Source organism: Staurois parvus, unplaced genomic scaffold, assembly GCF_062004578.1.
Source record: "Staurois parvus isolate SC_StPar_1 unplaced genomic scaffold, SC_StPar_1.0 ptg000520l, whole genome shotgun sequence".
Taxonomy (NCBI): domain Eukaryota; kingdom Metazoa; phylum Chordata; class Amphibia; order Anura; family Ranidae; genus Staurois; species Staurois parvus.
In genome coordinates, this window is record NW_028318316.1 from 442,842 (window position 1) to 462,671 (window position 19,830).

The 19,830-nt window shown below is 40.5% G+C and overlaps 1 protein-coding gene across 6 annotated transcripts in view; it reads right to left on the reverse strand.

Moving 5' to 3' along the window:
• Nucleotides 1–17,478: 17,478 nt before the first annotated feature.
• The window catches only part of LTBP1 (latent transforming growth factor beta binding protein 1), a 496,680-nt gene continuing 494,328 nt past the window's right edge, over nucleotides 17,479–19,830 (reverse strand). For all 6 annotated transcript variants that reach the window (XM_089690181.1, XM_089690179.1, XM_089690180.1 and 3 more), the window contains one exon: nucleotides 17,479–18,505. In XM_089690181.1, the coding sequence (XP_089546307.1) occupies nucleotides 18,333–18,505 (173 nt within the window). In that variant the 3' untranslated portion in view covers nucleotides 17,479–18,332. The remainder of the gene's footprint in view (nucleotides 18,506–19,830) is intronic.

Genomic DNA, 19,830 nt, shown 5'->3' on the forward strand with positions numbered 1-19,830 from the left:
GCATGCATTTAATTTGTTATAAGGCGTAGGTATTGCTACATGGAAATGGAATTTACACAGCAAATGTCCATTAACATTTAGGATTTCTAGTTTGACTAAAAAAAGTATATGTTTAGGTTTTCTAATGAGAATATAATTCTAACTGATTTAGAAAAAGATTTACATTAACGGTAAACCTATGACCCGTAATCCATCATTTTAAAGTGCACCATCTGTATGAGACTCAGAAGGCATGGCACCAGCTCACTTTTGAATTTTACATTTTTACTTAAAAATGAAGAGGAGTGTAATTTAAGAATGATAGCGCACACAAAATGTGCTATTTCAAATCAAAGTAGCCCAATTTTGCTCATTGCAATTAATTTGTTGTCTTTTTTTCATATTGAATACATCTACAGCGCGTGTATATTTATTTAGTTAGTTAGTTAGTTAATTAGTTAGTTTTTGTTTATAAATTATATATGTATATGCATTTATTAAAAAAATATACATTTATAAAATTACGTATACATTTAAGTATGTCAAACACACATATATAAAAAATATTTAATTGCAATATTTATTGTTTATCCTATTTTCCTGTAATAAAAATCCCAAGAACAAATTACTAAAATGTGCTAGCCCTAAAACTTTAATATTCATATTTTAGTCATAATATCATTTGAAACATAGGTCTTTTTTTAAACCATCCTATCTCCATGCTAAATGAGCTCCTACAGTATTTAACGTTATACAGTATCTCACAGAAGTGAGTACACCCCTCACATTTTTGTAAATATTTTATTCTATCTTTTTATGTGACAACACTGAAGAAATGACATTTTCCTACAATGTAAAGTGGTGAGTGTACAGCTTGTATAACAGTGTAAATTTGCTGTCCCCTCAAAATAATTCAACACACAGCCATTAATGTCTAAATCGCTGGCAACAAAAGTGAGTACACCCCTAAGTGAAAATGTCCAAATAGGGCCCAATTAGCCATTTTCCCTCCTCGGAGTCATGTGTAGTGTTACAAGGTCTCAGGTGTGAATGGGGAGTAGGTGTGTTAAATTTGGTGTTATCGCTCTCACTCTCTCATACTGGTCACTGGAAGTTCAACATGGCATCTCATGGCAAAGAACTCTCTGAGGATCTGAAAAAAAGAATTGTTGCTCTACATTAAGATGGCCTAGGCTATTAAAAGATTGCCAAGACCCTGTAACTGAGCTGCAGCACGGTGGCCAAGAACAAACAGCGGTTTAACAGGTCAGGTTCCACTCAGAACAGGCCTCGCCATGGTCGTCTAAAGAAGTTGAGTGCCCATGCTCAGCATCATATCCAGAGGTTGTCTTTGGGAAATAGACATATGAGTGCTGCCAGCATTGCAAACAGTTTGCTGAAGACAAGCAGACTAGTGACATAGATTATTTTGGTTCAGATGATGTCAAGCGTGTGTGGCGGCAACCAGGTGAGGAGTACAAAGACAAGAGTGTCTTGCCTACAGTAAAACATGGTAATGGGAGCGTCATTGTCTGGGGCTGCATGAGTGCTGCCGGCACTGGGGAGCTACAGTTCATTGAGGGAACCATGAATGCCAACATGTATTGTGACAAACTGAAGCAGAGCATGATCCCCTCCCTTCGGAGACTGGGCCGCTGGGCAGTATTCCAACATGATAACGACCCCAAACACACCTCCAAGACGTCCACTGCCTTGCTACAGAAGCTGAGGGTAAAGGTGATGGACTGGCCAAGCATGTCTCCAGACCTAAACCCTATTGAGCATCTGTGGGGCATACTCAAACAGAAGGTGGAGGAGTGCAAGGTCTCTAACATCCTCCAGCTCCGTGATGTCCTTATGGAGGAGTGGAAGAGGACTCCAGTGGCAACCTGTGAAGCTCTGGTGAACTCCATGCCCAAGAGGGTTAAGGCAGTTCTGGAAAATAATGGTGGCCACACAAAATATTGACACTTTGGGCCCAATTTGGACATTTTCACTTAGGGGTGTACGCACTTTTGTTGCCAGCGGTTTAGACATTAATGGCTGTGTTGAGTTATTTTGAGAGGACAGCAAATTTACACTGTTATATAAGCTGTACACTCACTACTTTACATTGTAGCAAAGTGTCATTTCTTCAGTGTTGTCACATGAAATGATATAATAAAATATTTACAAAAATGTGAGGGGTGTACTCTCTTCTGTGAGATACTGTATATATGACCCTTTAGAGAGTAATGTGACTGTAGTCCACTCTCCATTAGGGTTTTGAGTATAAAGTCAATCTTACATCATTGCAATATCATGAATATCATACAGCTTTTATTAAATTCTGTCAAGGTGATGCATCTTGCGTGACTGCATACAGAATACAGATATGGATCCTGAGCTCTGTTTGAATGTCATACCAGGTATTTTTCATTGCACAGCATTAACAAGATATGCTAGGTGGCTATTTGGCTGGTTTGCTCAAACAGGACGATTTCCAACATTTACTATTATTTACATTTACTTCCCTGCACGGTCAGGAGAGGAGAGAGAGATTGATATGAAGCGCCTCCTCCCGATCCTCCCCTCCTGTCTGCCCCAAACACTCCTATTCCCATCCAGTGTTGTGTCTGAGATGATGTTTGGGCGGAAAATGTGAAGCACTGCAGCCAGCAACTATATCATGGCTGAAAGATTGATTCCTCTGCCTCTGTGTCTGAGTCATCAGAGACCTGGGATAGGGTTGGGGGTGAACAGGATGCCCAAAAGCAGTGGCATCCCAAGGCAGGTGCGGGGGTGCGGTCCGCACCGGGTGACACCGACCCGCTCCACAAAAAGATAAGTTGTAAAGCAAGCCGACAATCCCCGCAGGATGCATCGGATCTGCGGATTGAGCATAATGGATCAGAGTCCGATCCATTATGCTCAATCCACAGATCCGATCCATTCTGCGTGGATTTCTGAGGGGGTGTCACCAAGTGTTACTGCACTGGGTGACACCTACCCTATGGACGTCTCTGCCCAAGGGTACTGATCAACTAAGGAAAACTTCCTGGAACTATTTACAAGCCATTTCTGCAGCACAGTCTTTGTTGGAGAGCTAGCCAGTGTCTCCTTAACCGCTTTCCAGCCACCCTATAGCGGAAATACTGCAACAGGGCGGCAGGGCTGCACAAAATCATGTATATATACATGATTTTGTATTTCCAGGTAGGGGGTGCACATGCCGCCCTACCTGTGCTGCCGTTGGTGGCTTCAGCTGTCGATTACCGGGTCTCGGCCGGTGATTCCCTAGTATCACTGATGGGGGAGAGACCGGTATGTAAATAATACAGATCTCTCCCCTGTCAGCTCCAGCACACTGCTTTGTATTGCTCTGCATAGCACAGCAATATAAAGCAATGTGTATACACAGTGAAACACACACAGCACACAGTAAAACAGCACACAATTAACCCTTTGATTGTCCCAGATATTAACCCCTTCCTGCCCAGTGCCATTAGTATAGTGTCAGTGCTTTTTATTAGCATTGATCACTGTATTAGTGTCACTGGGGATGTCAGCAACAGTTAGTCAGTTTGCCCCAGTGTCAGAATGCCCACCGCAGTCCCGCTATAAGTCGCTGATCGCCGCCATAACTAATATATTAGAAAAAATAAATTCCACTATATATACCGCCATTTGTAGACACTATACCTTTCAAATAAGCCAATTAAATTACATGTATTGGGATTTTTTTTTAGCAAAGGGATAAAGCAGAATACATTTTGGCCTAAATTTATGACAAAATCTGAGTTTTTTAAATTTTTTCCTGGACATTTTTAATAGCAAAATGTCAAAGAATGTGTTTTTTTTCTCAAAATTGTTTTGTTTATAGCGCAAAAAAATAAAAACCGCACAGGTGTTCAAATACCACTGAAAGAAATCTCCATTTGTGAAGAAAAAAGTACATATATTTCATTTGGGTGCAGTGTTGCATGACCGCGCAATTGTCAGGAAAATTGCGAAAAATGACCTGGTCAGGAAAGGGAGTAAATGCTCTGGAGGGCAAGTGGTTAATGTACCACCCCTGACCCAGATGAACTCCTCTTCTTCACCCAGTGATATGGAGGTATCCCTGAACGGGGGATCTAGTGTCTGTTACTTTAAAAGTGGACAGTCCCAAATAGGTAGCAAATCTGGTTTGCCATCAGAGTGCTCTTTCCCCGATACACCCAGTTCTCAAGGGTTCTTACTCAGATCCCCTCCTGTACCACTGATGGGTTGGTGGCTGCTACCAGGTCTTGTAGCTGGGCCACTCCTTCCCTGCTGTACAGGTGGTCCTCACTCTGGGGGCCAGTGAAACTCTGAGCTTTCTTCCTTTCCAGTTCTGCTGCCTGTAGGTGAGCCCCTCTCTCCATTTGAGCTCCCTCCCAACCTCACATCTTCCTCACTGTCTTCCACCCAAACTCTTCTGCAGCTGAGCAGGCTCAGTTATTTTTAAGGGTTGTCCCAGCCCCTTGCCAAGCCTTCTGCTGGGGATTGGCTAGGATCCCTCAAGAGTACAAGCCAGCATCTCCTCAGATCCACCCACTTCCTCTAGGCCTTCCTTCAAAGCTCTAGAGCAGAGTGAAATTCCAGGAGGGGCTGTCCTGCAGAGCCTCTCAGCTTCTGACCCAAATTTGAATTCCTGACTATTACACCCAGGTTGCTTCTCAGCCCTCCTTTCTAACAATTAGGATTCTAGCTCTCCCTAGCTAACTAGGAGGGTGCTACAGGGAGATGACTGACAATCTGCTGATTGGATAAACTAATGGAGTTTTTACTCACAAGTTTGTCATGGTACTGTTTAACTCCTTCCCGCCCAGCCCCAGCATTGCTTTAGGGATTTGTTCACATGTGATTTGGTCTCTTAAGAGCGATCTACATTCAGATCTCTCTTCAGAGAGCATTTGACAGGCAGTAAAGAAGGTCTTGTATCACCTCTTCACTACCTGCTTTAACCAGTAGAACCCCACACGAGAGCACTGCAACTGCGTGCATAGCATGCAGTTGTGGGGTGCTTGCAGCACAGCTTCATTCACTTGAATAGGTCCCATTCAACAGGCACTGTGCCAACAGACAGCAACAGCAGACATAATTCCTGCCACGGCCACAAAACATCACAGTGGCAGTACATCCCAACCCTGTGTTAACAACTATCTGTAAAGACAGTTTGTATAAAACAGACACTTTTGTCCTATCCATAAATGTCTGTGGACAGGAGAAAAGTGCTCATAAAAAATTCCTTTGTCTTGGGCGCTGACTGGGGGACCTCTGCTGGATTCTGATATAAGGGAAGGCACTTTGCTGGACTCTGATGTAAGGGGGAACTCTGCCAGACTCTCATGTAAGGGGGATTCTGCTGGGCTCTCATGTAACGTGGGACCTCTGCCAGATTCAGATATAAGGTGGGAGTCTGCCAGCCTCTCATGTAAGGGGGACTCTGCTGGACTCTCATGTTATGGGGGGACCTCTGCCGGACTCTGATGTAAAGGGGAAGAATCTGATGTAAGGTGATATCACTAAGACACTGATGTAAGGGAGGAAACTGATGTGAATGTGATGCTCATCCTGACTTCTGCACTTCATATGTTGTTTTGTTTATTACTTACTCCTGACCCCTGCACTCTGTACATTATGCATAGATATACTGACCTGACCAAGGTATTTATTGTCTCAACAGTTGCTGGTTTCAATGAAGTTCTTCTTTACGGTGGGCTCAGTAAGGCAGCCTATACATCGATCATTTTTTTTTTTTCATTCAACATCAGGTTGAATAAAAAAATACATTGCTTGATTCTCTCATCCATAAACTTGATGTGGATGGGGGAATCACTCCTGCTGACGCATTGCATTCTGACAGCGAAGAGACTTCCATACTGCCAGAATAAACTGACCAGTGCTGCCAGCTATATCCGGTGGTGCTGACTGTGCAGAAATTTTCCTAGAGGCTGGTTGTACAGATGTCGATCGGTTGATCGACTTCTGTACAACCAGTCTGCCCATACATGGATCACATTTCAACTGGTCCCTACTGCACCAGAGGAATTTTAATCCATATATGGCCGCCTAAGATAAAAATATATTTTTTGTGTGCATAAAAACATATGTAATGGAAATATTTCATTAAGAAAAGATCCTTGGTCGTTTGCATGATCAAACAGTTGCATGTTTTTTGGATTTCTAGATATTAGGCATTTTCGATTTCATGTGGCTGTATTTCAAAGACCTTCTGGGAATGGTATTAGTGTACAGTAGGCCATGATTGGGTAATAAAAAAGATGATACTGTGGTGCCTTTTTAGGTTAAAAAATTTGAATGGGCTTGCGAATTGGAATAAAAAAGATCCATACAACTGAAAATAGGTAACACATTAAAAACCATTACAGGCCATCAATACAGATTTAAGCTAAAATAATGACCCTAAAAGTATTCTTCCACCTCTGTGAATGTGGAATCTGTAATTAGGATTTATGCATGCATATGAGGTTATGTGAATCTATGTGCATTTATGTGCAGGATGTTTCATTATTTATTTTTAATATTGCACTTTTATTTTTTTCTATTTGCTCCTAAGTATTAGTAGTGGCAGGTCCTCTTCATGGAGACATCAGGGGGTTTATTTACTAAAGCTGGAGAGTCCAAAATCAGACTCCCTTCTGCATAGAAACCAATCAGCTTCCAGGTTTCATTGCCAAAGCTTCATTGAACAAGCTGAGGTTAGAAGCTGATTGGTTTCTATGCAGAAGGGAGTCTGATTTTGGACTCTCCAGCTTTAGTAAATAAACCCCCAGGTGTCTATTAGACTCCTCATGTCTCCCCTGTCACTAGCAGAAGCAGATCAAGGACAGAGAGGCCCTGAACTGCTTCTGTATCCAGCTTTGAGCTGAACAGCTCTGAACCCATTCCCAGTCTCACAGGGAGGAGGTTGGAAACAGATCTCCCTGATCCTATCCAACCTACTCTTCATAGTAAATTCCTCCAGAGGTCCTGGGCTCAAATAGAAACCAGTTGGGCCTGGGGACCAAAAGGCATGTGCTCTATAGACAGGCAGTAGTGTTTTCCCTTAGTATTTGGATGGCTCTTCAGACACTCAGATCACTTCCATAGTACACTAAACAGGCTGTAGCACAAAACAGAAGTGGCAGTGAAAAAGTTACCCAAACCAATTCCCTAAACCAGTCTGCCGCTCCTTACTGGACTGATATTCAGATTGTGTAGCGGGAGGGGGTTAAATGTTTACTGGGTGCATATGAACTCATAGCATTCTTTCTGAGGGGCTTAGAGAGCTCTTTTTATCTTGGCATGACTATACCACACATATCAATAGCAAAAGACAACATCAAACCCTAAATATCTGAGGTTTAAATGAAACTGTGCCACCTGCATACTCCCCAATGAGGTTCTAATAATTGAAACCTAATCTGGATTACCAGATTTCTATATCATGAATCTGTTGTATAGGGCTGTACTAACTTTTTTCCTGTGGCAAATATGCATTTTTGTCTATTTGGACCATGAGAATGAATACGCCATGTTACATTTTGACATTGTATTGTTTGTTCAAGTATATCACCTTTATCTGTATGCAATGAATGATGATCTAGTGTTTGCATATTCAAATATGTTGAAAAAGTCAACAATTTCCACGGGAAGGGAGTGTGGTTTCGGCATGGCAGCGTGAACACGTGCTTCACCAGAGCTCCCGGTCCGCGGCTTCTCCACAGCTTATCAGCAGAAGACACCCCACATTGTGAGGCTTTTCTATCTCCCTGGCGCCTCTAGACAGTAAGCAGAGTGCCCCAGGCCGAATCCACTGACATGGAGCACTATCTTCAGCTGGCGGTCTCCACTTCAGACCCAGCCAAGATGGTGCCTACCCACCTATGACTCCAGTGGCAGCTGCAGCCTCAGCCCTGGCTACACAGCAGGAGGACACACATCTAATGCCTCCTTTCACACCACCAAGCCATCTCTTTACCTGTCTCCCTGGCTTGCTCTGCCTGACACCTAACAGGGATCTGTGCACACAGAGTCCGGCCCTACATGGCTCTGCAGCGGGCCCTGCTCCTCCAGGAGACTACAGCCACAGCCAGACCTCAACATCTGCCCAACATGGATCCAGGTCTATCTCCTCAGGGCACTGTGAGTATCTTAATGCCCTCTGTATTTGACATACAGCCCATGACAGCTTCACCCACAGAACAGACATTGTGGTTTCTCCTTCAGCAGCTGCCCACTAGGGCTGACATTAAGACACTTGCAAGCAGGGTGGAGACTGCTCTGAGGGGTGAGGTACAGAGACTTAAACAGGAGGTGTCTGCTCTTGACTGTCAATTGTTGGTGATGAAATAAGAATGTAGCACTACGTCCCACTACGTCCAGACCCTTCAATCCTCACAAACAAACCTTTCAGAGCAAATTGTTTACCTCCAACGACAAAACATCCGGGTCTGAGGGATCCCTGAGTCAACATCTCAGGGAGAGCTCCGATCCACAGTAACTGCCATTTTCAACAGATACAGACTGTCCGCAGGATACGGAGATTATTATCGACAGAGTCCACAGGACCCTTGGGCCTCAAGCCCCCTACCTGACAGACCATGAGATGTGTTGTGCCGTTTACATTCTTACACCTTCAAGGAGGAAATAATACAGCGAGCTTGGCATGTAGGCATCTTAGAATTTGACAATGCAGCCATCCATCTCCTATGAGATGTTTCGAGATGGACTCTGTTCATGCACAAGACACTCAAACCTTTACTTGAACAGCTTGGTGAATCAGGTCTAATCTTCAAATGGGGCCACCCATTCCATGTGATTGTGAGGAAGGGGAATCGTGTGTTCTCCCTCCACCAACCTTCTGAGCTACCTGATCTTTTTGCATTTTGCAGAAATTAACCTGATCCATGTGCCAAACTGGCTGAACGCTGCTGCCTCGCCAGATCGTCCACCAAGAGTTCTGAAGAGCTGAAACAGAAAGCGACTGTAACTTAAGCAGGGTATGCAGGGACCAAAAATGGGCCAGTTCTGCATGAACCAGTTGAATTTGGATCCATGTGTACTTCTGCTTATTCAACATGAAGCCAGCCTAATGAATGAAAAATCAGCACTTGCAGCCAGTGGTGATCAGTGAATTTTGACAGGGGGGGAGTCCCCACTGTCAGAATACTATGACACAGCGGGAGACATCCCTGCATCAACACCATATGTGTTGATGCAGGAATCTGTGAGTTTCTTTTTCAGCCCTCCGACTGGTTGAACCAAAAAAAAAAAAAAACTCAATGTGTATACCCTGCTTGATAGTCTACTAAACATTAGAATCAATAATGCAAAATTGGTTCAGAGTGGCAAAGAACATACATACACTGTGGAATATTACAAAATGGATTATGAAAGCTATACAGACTTGGGCTTTTCACAGCAAAATATTTGTGGTTTATTCAGGGTAATGTGAAGACATAGCATAATCTCTCTAAGACGCTACAACAAGAGTGAATCAAGCTGAGAACTACTACTTCAGTAAAACAATACAGCAAATGTATATGGTTGAAAAAAAATACACAACTCCACAGAGTTCAACTAATAAAAAGGAACAAGTAATATACAATCCCATATACAGAATCCTATACCCACAGCTGATCCAGAGGAGGCAAACCCCCCCCCCCCCCCCCAGCAAAACACGATTGAATTTGCCCCCAAGAGGCAATCACATATTTCCTGGATCAACTTTACCTATAAATGTTAGTATCTAGTTATATTATGTGCATTTAGGTAAGAATTGAGACATTTTTTTTAAAACAATCTACTGAGCTGGCCAGAATCAGCTCTTGAGGGATCCTATTCTACATTTTCACAGCTATTACTGGGAAAAAGCCTTTCCATATTTGGAGAATAAATCTCTTTTCCTGCAGACGTAAAGAGCATCCCCTTGTCCTCTATGATGACCTCAGGATGAATAACTACACCAATTTCACTATATGGACCACCTATTTATTTATACATGCTGATCATGCCCCCCCCCCTTAATCTCCTCTTCTTAAGAGAATAAATTCAGTGCCACTAATCTTTCTTCATAGCTGAGCTCCTCCATGCCTTTTACCAGTTTGTTGCCATTCTTTGTACCTTCTCCAGTTCCCTGATATAATTTTTGTGAATTTGTGCCAAAAACTGAACTGTATATTCCAGATGAGGTCTTACTAATGATTTGTACAGGAGAAAATGATATCTCTCTTTCTGGAATCTATACCTCTTTTAATACAAGAGAGGATTTTGCTAGACATGGGGATACAGATTCATCTTAATACTATATAACACAACAATACCGGAACTTTTTGTCTATCTGTATACTCGTCATCGCTTGGACTTTTTATTTGTTTTTTGTTGCAAGCATTATAATTTATGCACACAAATATTTATGTTCACGTCACTTGTTTTAATTTATTAGTGCGGCATTATATTTGCACTAACTTGCAAACCAGCTTTAGCATATAGGTTGTACCCCAATGAAAAGATGGCCAAGTGCTCTAGAAACCCAAATCCTTCCCTTGTACACCAAGTCTTTAGCCATGCATTCAGTTCTCTAATCTCTCCCTGTCTTTCCTGAGTTGCGCATGGCACAGGCAATAATTCAGAGAATATCACCTTGGAGGTCCTTCCCTTCAACTCGCTGCCTAGTTATTTAACCCCTTGGCGCAGGCGCCTCCCGACCCTTTAAGGGTTTCAGAAGCCGGGTGGTGGGGCGGAGTTTATTGTCATGATTCGCTGTCACTGTGGTCACATGATCTGGAAAGGTCCCGATCGCAAGAGGAGATCGGGACCTTTCTGTGAGTACAAGATATGTGTGCTGGAAGCATGCAGGGTTCGTGCTCTCAGCACATATGTTTTTCTTAATTGCACACAATGTGCAGCCGCTCGGCATCAAGGCCAGCGCCAAGAGGTTAAATTGCCCTTCAGAGTATTTACCCTCCTTCCTGACCAGGTAATTTTTTTGCGATACGTTGCTGAGTTACTTTAACTGACAATTGCGTGTATTCTGCTACATATTTTTGGTCAAAAAATCCCAATAATTGTATATTGATTAGTTTGCGCAAATGTTATAGCATGTACAAACCATGGTACACATACTGGAATTTTTTACATTTTTTAATACTAGTAATGGCGGCGATCAGCGACTTATAGCGGGACTGCGATATTGCGGTGGACATTTTTACACTAACTGACACTTTGTGGGATCAGTGCTAAAAATATACAGACACTGTACAAATGACACTGGCTGGGAAGGGGTTAACATCTAGGGTGATCAAAGGGTTAAGTGTGTGCCTAGGTATGTACTTGGTGTACACTAGGTGGTGTTTTTACTATGGGAAGTGATGGATTGTTTTCTCTGTTCTGCAGAGCAACGATTCTTGACTTTTCCCTGTCAAAACAGTACTATGGCATAGTGACAGTTCACAGCAAAATATGTTCTCCTGCGGTGTGCGCACTCCCCCGTGCAGAACTGCAAAATTACTTTTTTTTCCCGTGATTTTGCACAGGAGAGCTGTCCTGTTGCAGTACGACTGTTATAGGGCAGATGGAAAGTGGATAAAATGTAAATTTCCAGTATCTAGTTTTGTATCTTAGAGTACTGTATTGTGAAAGGAACATTTTATAAAGCTTGTCAGCAAGGTCTTTTTTTCCCTAAAGTATTGCTCTTTTTTGTATTGTCACATCCATATATTTTATTACACTGTGTATACTGTGCAGATCTTTAAAATATAGCATGATATCAATGGATGTATAATATTTTGATTACTTGTTCTTTTTTAAAGGGGAGTGAATGGGGCAGTGCTTGGGAAGTGGAGCAGTGTTGGGCAGTGCTCAGCTAGAGGAGCAGGATAGTATCGACACCTCTACTGGGACACAGAAATACCTGCATGCAAATATGTAAAAAGGCAAGGGAAGTCAACTTTTTAGTTTGTGGAAGTACATATGAAATATTCATATGCAATATTTGGATTTCATGTTTATCTGACTAAAAATGTAATTATTCTATTAAATAAAATGTATGCAAAAGTACATTTTAAACAAATTCCCATTAACATTGCTATTGTGGTTTTGTTTTAAATAAAGTCATAATAAGACATAGGTTTAGCCTTTGCTTTCAAAGCAGCTTCAGTTTTTTCAGAAATGCTGCCATGTAACTTCTGAACCTTCTTTGATGGGATATTACACCATTTCTCATGTACAAACATTTAACCCTTTCTGAACCAGAAATCATTGATGCCTAGGTGTTTAGATCAGTATCAGTAATTCTAACATTGATTTGGTTAACTAATTTTTATAATATTTTAAATTCCCCGATCAGACCAAATAAATAAATATATAGGACCAGGATCCTATTGATCCTAGTGGGATACAATATATATATATTGCCTGATACAATATATATATATTGTTCTACATTTAAAAAGTAAACTTATATTCAAAAGTATTTTCAATTTGAGCGTAGAGTACAATATTGTGTCAGCTTTTACTGGCATGGCTTTGTTCATAAACAAAATTGTGTGATCACTATGGCATAGCTGAACCAGTGACCACATGATTGGGTAACCACACTAACTGGAAAACCAGAACTGTCATTGACAGCAGGCTCTCACAGCTAGGATTGTGCAGAGCTGCTCATTTCTAGCTGTAAAGGGGAATATACAGTGCATAGATCAACGCTGCCTTCTGCAAGAAGCATTGTGTAGGAATTTGTATTCTACCGATTATAGATGAGGTGGGGTTAGATATGGTGATGGGCAGGCCAAGGGAAGCAAATGTTTAGACATTTTGAGAACAATTTTTGGATTTGTCAGATATATTTGAAGGCATTATTTTCATTGAAAATAGGAATATTATTAAGCGCCTCCCACCCACCATGTAAGGAAATGACAGGAGGGTGGCGGTTCTCTCATTCTGGGAGGACGTCATATGATGTCATCTCACTCTAGCTGCGCATGCGCATCCCCTGGGGCCCGTTGTACGCGATTCACCGATCAGTGGAAAGAGCCGATGACACAGGCTCTATCATGTGATCAGCTGTGTCCAATCATAGCTGATCGCATGTAAATAGGAAATGTCGGTTATCGGCAGTCCTCTCCTCACGCTGACAGCGCATGAGGAGAGGAGAGGAGAGCCGGTAAGCTGCATTCCCCAGAGGGGACATGTACACGAATCATCAGGGCACTGATCATCAGTGCCCTCATTATCAGTGTAGCCCCATCAGTGCCACCTGCCAGTGCTCATAGTTGCCACCTGTCAGTGCCCATCAATGCCACATACCAGTGCCCATCAATGCCACATATCAGTGGCCATCAGAGCTGCCTTTCAGTGCCAACTATCAGTGCCAGTCAGTGCTACCTATCAGTGCCCATCAGTGCTGCCAGTCAGTGCCACCTATCAGTGTTCATCAGTGCCACCTATCAGTGTTCATCAGTGCCAGTCAGTGCTCCCTTTTAGTGCCAGTCAGCGCTGTCTATCAGTGCCATATATGCGTGCTGCGTTTCAGTGCCCATCTGTGTTGCCTGTCGATGCCCACCAGTGATGCCTGTCAATGCCCATCAGTGCATCCTCATCAGTGCAGCCTATCAGTGCCCATCACTGCAGTCTCATTAGTGCACATCAGTGAGGGAGAAAAATTACTTATTCACAAAATTTTATAACAGAAACTAAGAAAAAACTTTTTTTTTCAAAATTGTCAGGTATTTTTAGTTTGTTTAGCAAAAAATACAAAAACCCAGAGGTGATTGAATACCACCAAAAGAAAGCTCTATCTGTCTAAAAAAAATTATAAAAATTTTGTTTGGTTACAGTGTTGCATGGCAGCACAGTTGTTATTCAAAGTGCTACAGCTCTGAAAGCTGAAAATTGGCCTGGGCAGGGAGGGGATAAAAGTGCCCGGTAGCAAAGTGGTTAAGTAAGTATGTTCCAACGTGGGACACCCTATTCTTGAAAATATTCCTTGGTTGCTATACTATCATTGCCATTACAGATCTTCCTCCATGCTTTCTATTCAGCCATCAGTTGGTTCATTCATTAAGCCACACGAGTTATTTTAACCATGTTTGTTATTTTCTTACATGGCACATATCTCATTAACACGTTAAATGCTCAAGCATATATTTTGAACTCATTTGCAATTTAGAAACTCTTCTTTAACATACACATTACCACAAAATCACATGCATATGGTAACTGTAACAGGTGCATGCCATAAATTCTTTAGTAACAGACCCAAAAACAAAAAGGTATAAGGGAGTTCATATAAGGTATAAGTCAAACAATGCCTGCAGCATTGGCTGAAGACCCTAGCCATCAAGATTTATATTCCAGCTCACAGAGAAATAGCGAATCGATTTACCTTCATACCTTCCCATAATATACAGTACATTCTTGTGCTAAGCTGTTTGAACACATTGTTAACAGGAGTATTGCAGTGTCCCTTCTGAATGGCAGGCCCATATACAAACATTATAAAAGGCTGCAGGCCCTTTTGGATGATTTGGTACGCTGTTATGGAACTGCATGTATTTACCTGGCTTTAGCTTTACAGTTCTGACATTATTATGGACTGAAGGATGTGAGATTATGCTGCGGCTACAGACAGGTGGTACCAAAATATATTGTGATGTATGATCACTGTAATATTATGGTCAACCTTGGGATTATTTGAAGAACAGTATATTATGGGTCATGCAGCAGCTGTTGAACTTTATCAGTACCTTAAGCATGTAGTATGAGATATCCACGGACAAAATTTGTCTGGGGCAAACTGAGAATCACTCAGCCCTTGGGAAATCTTCATTATATCCCAAGAACTAGGAGTAATACATGCGTTGGGGTTGTATTATCACTCTACTCATGGGCTTGTATTGACATTGTTTAGAGTCATTGATTAAAGCAGGGGTGTGTATTAGCCCTCTGCATTATAACAATAGAGCCAAGTTAGTTTTTTAGAACCAATGGTCGGCTTTCTTTTATTAGCAATCCCAGTGGAACGTTTTTACAAGCAGCGGGAAGGGACGTCCTCCCTCCCGTCTTCCACGGCTCTCGGACCCTCCTATCCCACTGGAAGACCCCAGTGATCAGTTGGTGCCTCTGCCAGCAGATCATAGAGGCAAACAGAGGATGGATCGGCTCTGCTCGCCTCTATGATACAGGAAACTGGAAGTGATGAGCATTCAACACTTTCAGTTTTCTTGGATGTAAACAGCACCATTTTTAAAATGATATTGCATCTGATTACACCGATCTTGGTGTGATTGGATGATTTCAAGGGCAGAGGAGAGATTTGGGTAATAGACCCCAGATTTCTCCAAAAAGAGTACTTGTCACTGCCAATTTCTATCACAGGGAATATTTATATTCCCTTTGATAACAATAAAAGTGTTTAAATAAAAAAAAAAAAGCATTTTTTCTACTGTCGCTTTCATTTTTTTAAAGCACCCCCATCCCCCGTACTTACGCACAAATAGCGAACGCACGCGTTGGTCTTGCATGTGTGGAAACAGCAATTGTTCCATTGTGAATTATCACCACAAATGTCAGTAATTCTAACACCAGATATCTTGTGTAAATCTAAAGTGGTAACCTGTAAGGGCTTTTAAAGTATTGCCTATAGATAATGAAATTTACATTGTTTATCGCTGTTGTGCGGAGGTGCGCAATTTTAAGGCATGACATGTTTGGTATCTATTTACTCTGTGTAACATTGTCTTTTACATTTTACTAAACAATTTCCTATTTTTTCTGCATTGAAAATTCAAAAAAGTGTAATTAAAAAATGCTGCGCAAATACTGTGACATAGAAAATTGCAACATCCACCATCTTATTCTCTAGGGCCTCTGCTTTAAAAAATATATAATGTTTGGGGGTTCTTAGTAATTTTCTAGAAATAAAAAGGCTTGGTCTTCAAGTGGATAATGATTGTTTGGCAGCAATTCCCTTATACCATTCCTTCTTTTGTGTCTTAAACTGCAGGTTTTGAAGTTAGCTACTTTCCCGTCAACACACATATGAAATGGTAACCCATGTCCAGGATCATCAATCCAGTCACTTGCACATTGATTGAAATGATGGACTGTCTTGAATGAGGAAGTATATTTGTACTGGATTGAATCATACTAAATATGACACAAAGAGAATCCTGTCTACAAGAATACTTTCACCAGAATTCCCAAACATGAAGATACGTAGGAGAAAGACATACTTAATGGAGAAAGAAGAGGTTTTGGTTGTTTGCTTTTGGATCCATTGTTCAAGTGCTTTTATACCTGTGTTTTTCTTTTAATTAATTTGAATAGAATTCTTTTGTAATTTAAATATCACATTGCCGTGTGTGTATTCAGCATATTCATAATTATTATTATGTACCATCAGAGGGATCCGGGAAGCTGTGCTAAGTTTGAGCTAGGTTTTGAAAATTATTTGGCACCCCTTACGGTTTGTATATCGGTGACTCCATCACCTCAGCGAATATATAGAGATCTTTGGCTAACCTGGAGGAATTTGTCATGTATTTGTTGAACTGACATCTTGGCCTCTTCTATTAGTTTCCTTATGATGCTCTGAATATACACATCAATTATTCATATTACTACTATTCTACATTTTACAGCAGATGCATGCTTCTAAATGGCAATAATTAGGATTCAACTTTACATCTCTGCTTGTGATGTTGTTACATCAAACGTAAACTTGTCGACCTCCTGTATGGAGGTAAGAAGTGTAAAAATTGGAGTAAGAAAAATAAGAGTGATAATGTTCATTAGTGACTAAACAGGTTTTATTTTTTTATTTGCTGTGAAATGAAACAAGGCATATGGTTGGCTGTTCCAGAACTTCTAAGTGCTCTACAACAACAAAGGCTAAAAAAGACAGAAGTTGATCAAGTATACGCTGATTTTGCTTGTCCATCTAGAAGAAGAAAAAAGCAAAAATGTAAAGAAGGCAAATCCCAATGTATTTCCATTGTAGGATAAAAAAAAAGTGTTTATGTTGCTATTTGGATTGGTTCTTTGGCCCACTTACTCAACTCAACAATCAGGCAATGTTTTCATGCTTAATCAATCTACCACTTAGGGGGTCTACTGGTGTTTAAAGACATGACACTGAAAATGGCCAGGTTGGGCAACCATCATTTTGTGTTTATGGGTACGACTAATATTGAAGAAAATTAAATATTTCATCTTAAAACCAAGAAAACAGGCCAATTTCCCATCAAGCAAATGCAGGCGGAAAAACCTATATAATGATCCCATTTGCAGCTCATTCTCTGTGCATATTTGATAGGTCAATCTTAAAAAAAAAAATCTGTGTTATTCTCCCATGACAAAAAAGTTACTCACAAAAATCACTGTTGAAAATATTTAACATTATTCATAAATTCACACGATAATCAGTTATGCTACTCATCAGTAAAGTGTAGAACAGTTGTGTTATGTCCCAATTTAAAAAAAGAAAAAATGTAAAAATAATTATTTTATTATTGATGTTTAATATACAGCTTTAATATGTTAGGAAACTCAAACAAGATTTTTTTTTTTTCCATATTCGATTTACAAATTACATTTATGGACAGGGAAACATGTATCCAATTTAATGTACATTAAGGGATGCAATGGTTCTCCAGCAGCTTTGAAACTTGGCAAGAAAAGTTTGAAAGAATTTAAGTGCAGTAATAAGACAAAAGGCAGAGTAAAAAATAAAATCAATATGATTTTCCAGCCAAGATGTACAAAAAGTTAAGAATAAAAAAAAAACAAAAGGATGTCTGCTCCACAGGGCAAACAAGAGGTTTTAAAGTCATTGAACAATATTTCCAAAGAACAGCATAACAGTGTGAAAAATTCCATAGGAAATTGCCCTACAAGATATTTGCACCAAAATATAACAAAAAAAAAAGTTCTCATCTCAATAGTTCTGATACAGTATCCAATGTGCTGCATCGTCAAAAAAGTGTTATAAAATGCTCCCACCTCTAATAAAATGGCAAGTTAATAAAGCAATAGTACAAAATAATAATAACCAGCTCAGTAACATCATTGCTTTTGGCTATTTTTTCCAATAAGTTTATGTAAGATCAGACTATATACTTGGGTGGTTTATTCCGTTAGAGAAAATGTGTGCTTTTGGTCTGTAAATCTGATGCAGAGTAACGTCCGACATTATATTCCGCTTGCAGATAAAAGAACTACTGTTGTTTCCCACATAACTGTCATTAGAGGTTATGTTCCACCTTCATCTCAAGTAACATACACATCTTCCTTGCTTTCATACAGTGCAGAGTATATGGGCTGAGAAATTGGAGCCAAAGTCCGTTCTACTCCAGTTCACTGTCGTCTCTATCTGAGTTTATTGCTGTGCAGTAGTTGGGTTTATCTGATGGTATGTAGCCAGGCAGACAGACACATTTGTATGAGCCCTCTGTGTTAATACACTTTGCATTCTTGCACAGTGACATTCTGCTGTTCAGCTCATTGCACTCATTGACATCTAAAAGAGAAAATACCAGGTTATGCTATTAGCTACGTAAAGGCTTTTCCTTCTTTACTTGAAGACTTCATGTTTTTCAAATACAAATATATGCCCTTCACATAAATATCAGATATCTAATTTTATATAGTGGGTTAGGATAGTTACATTTTTGTGCATCAATAAAACTAAGGCCTCCTTCACAGGGGCGTTCCGTTTTTTTCCTCAGTTCAGTCATGTATTTTCCAAGGAAAAATGGATCGGTTCACAGTTTTTCATCAGTTTACATCCACTTTTCATCCATTTACATCCATTTTTGTCCATTTACATCCGTTTTAAGACCTTCTTTTGTCCATTTACATCCGTTTTTGTCTGTCTACATCCGTTTTTGTCCGTCTACATTCATTTTTCATTCCATTTTTTAACGGCGGAAAAATAGAGTTTTCTTCCATAAAGAAAAACTGTTTTTAATGGATGTAAACAGATGATCATCCTTTTACGTCCATAGATATACATGGGTTTCCATTTTTCATCTGTAAACGGACAGATGAAAAACAGACATACGGAACGCCCGTGTGACAGGGGTCTAAAATGGCTGTGTTTTTGTTTGCTTTCGTCAGGCCAGGATTGGGTTAGGATCTGTTATAAAGTGTTCTTTTTATATTGGGTGCCACTTCTGGGAACAATCAATTACCTGTAGTTGCAAAACACTGGTATGTTCTTAGAAATACTGTATATTTCTAATATAAACTACATCTCTCTTACATGGCTTTATTAGGTTCACCCAGGGGTATCCTTGTGCTCACTTCTAGAGGAAGGCATTTTAAAATGGCTTTTAGTTTTAATTTATGAGAGCATTTTTATGATAACATATAACTATTACATTGATCCTGAAACCTGTCAGATTGTAGTCCTAAAATCATTCCTACAGTCAAACATTTTTCTATAAATATCAATGACTGTCAGTTGTACAGGTAATCAGAATAAAAATCTGGAGGGGAAAGAAAGCACCCCTCGAAATCTATGATGCACTTGCTCCTCATTGGGTTGGTAGCATGCATACTGTATCTACACAGATAACAGAGGTACTACTAGCTGGTTGGGCCTTTTGAGTTTTCATAAAATGTCTTAGGAAGCAGATAAAAAAGATATGAGTTTATATTTACAATTTTGATTTGATCAGATATATTAACGGAGCTGATGAATATTCAGGCTGAATTCATACATCCTGCGATGACAAACGTTTTACCACATTGTAAAAAACCTGTCATCACAAGGATATACGGGAAACAATTGTCCCATTCCCACTGCAACGCAACCTAAAGCCGAGCTGCAGAGTGCAACAA